Source organism: Onychostruthus taczanowskii, unplaced genomic scaffold (genome assembly GCF_017590055.1).
Source record: "Onychostruthus taczanowskii isolate IOZ18803 unplaced genomic scaffold, ASM1759005v1 scaffold367, whole genome shotgun sequence".
NCBI classification, from domain to species: Eukaryota; Metazoa; Chordata; class Aves; order Passeriformes; family Passeridae; genus Onychostruthus; species Onychostruthus taczanowskii.
Window position 1 is genome coordinate 21,218 of NW_024501093.1, and position 611 is coordinate 21,828.

Consider the following 611-nt stretch of genomic DNA (forward strand, 5'->3'; position numbering starts at 1 on the left):
AAAACCTGGCAATTCCGGTGATTTCAGATCCCAAAAATTGGCAATTCAGGGGATTTCAGATCCCAAATATTGTGAATTCTGGTGATTTCAGGTCCCAAAAATTGGCAATTCAGGGGATTTCAGATCCCAAAAATTGGCAATTCAGGGGATTTCAGATCCCAAAACTTGGGAATTCTGGGGATTTCAGATCCCAAATATTGTGAATTCTGGTGATTTCAGGTCCCAAAAATTGGCAATTCAGGGGATTTCAGATCCCAAAACCTGGGAATTGTGGGGATTTCAGACCCCAGTGGGAATCCTGGGCAGGCTGACCCCAGAGCCGTTGCTTTTTGGGGTGCCCCGTGCCCGGGGTGGCCGCACTCACGCTGGGGGAGGTGCGGGGCCGCTTTGATGCCCTCGGGGTGGCCCTTGGGGGGCTCCTGGCGCAGGGGGGGGCTGAAGGTCTCGGTGCGGATCACGGGCGAGTGCAGCTTCTCCTCCTTGGCCCCCCCCAGCGGCTGCGACTGCACCACCGAGGCCGCCCGCAGCTCCTGCACGGAAAGCCGGGGTCAGGATGGGATCCAAAATCCCGATCCCGATCCCAATTCCTGCACGGAAAGCCGGGGTCAGGA

General features: G+C 56.6%; 1 protein-coding gene across 1 annotated transcript in view; it reads right to left on the reverse strand.

Moving 5' to 3' along the window:
- Positions 1–611, reverse strand: part of LOC121339666 (bromodomain-containing protein 4-like) — a 32,162-nt gene that overhangs the window by 5,162 nt on the left and 26,389 nt on the right. Inside the window, exon 14 of the mRNA XM_041411647.1 lies at positions 240–530. Coding sequence (XP_041267581.1) covers positions 240–530 — 291 coding nt within the window. The remainder of the gene's footprint in view (positions 1–239; positions 531–611) is intronic.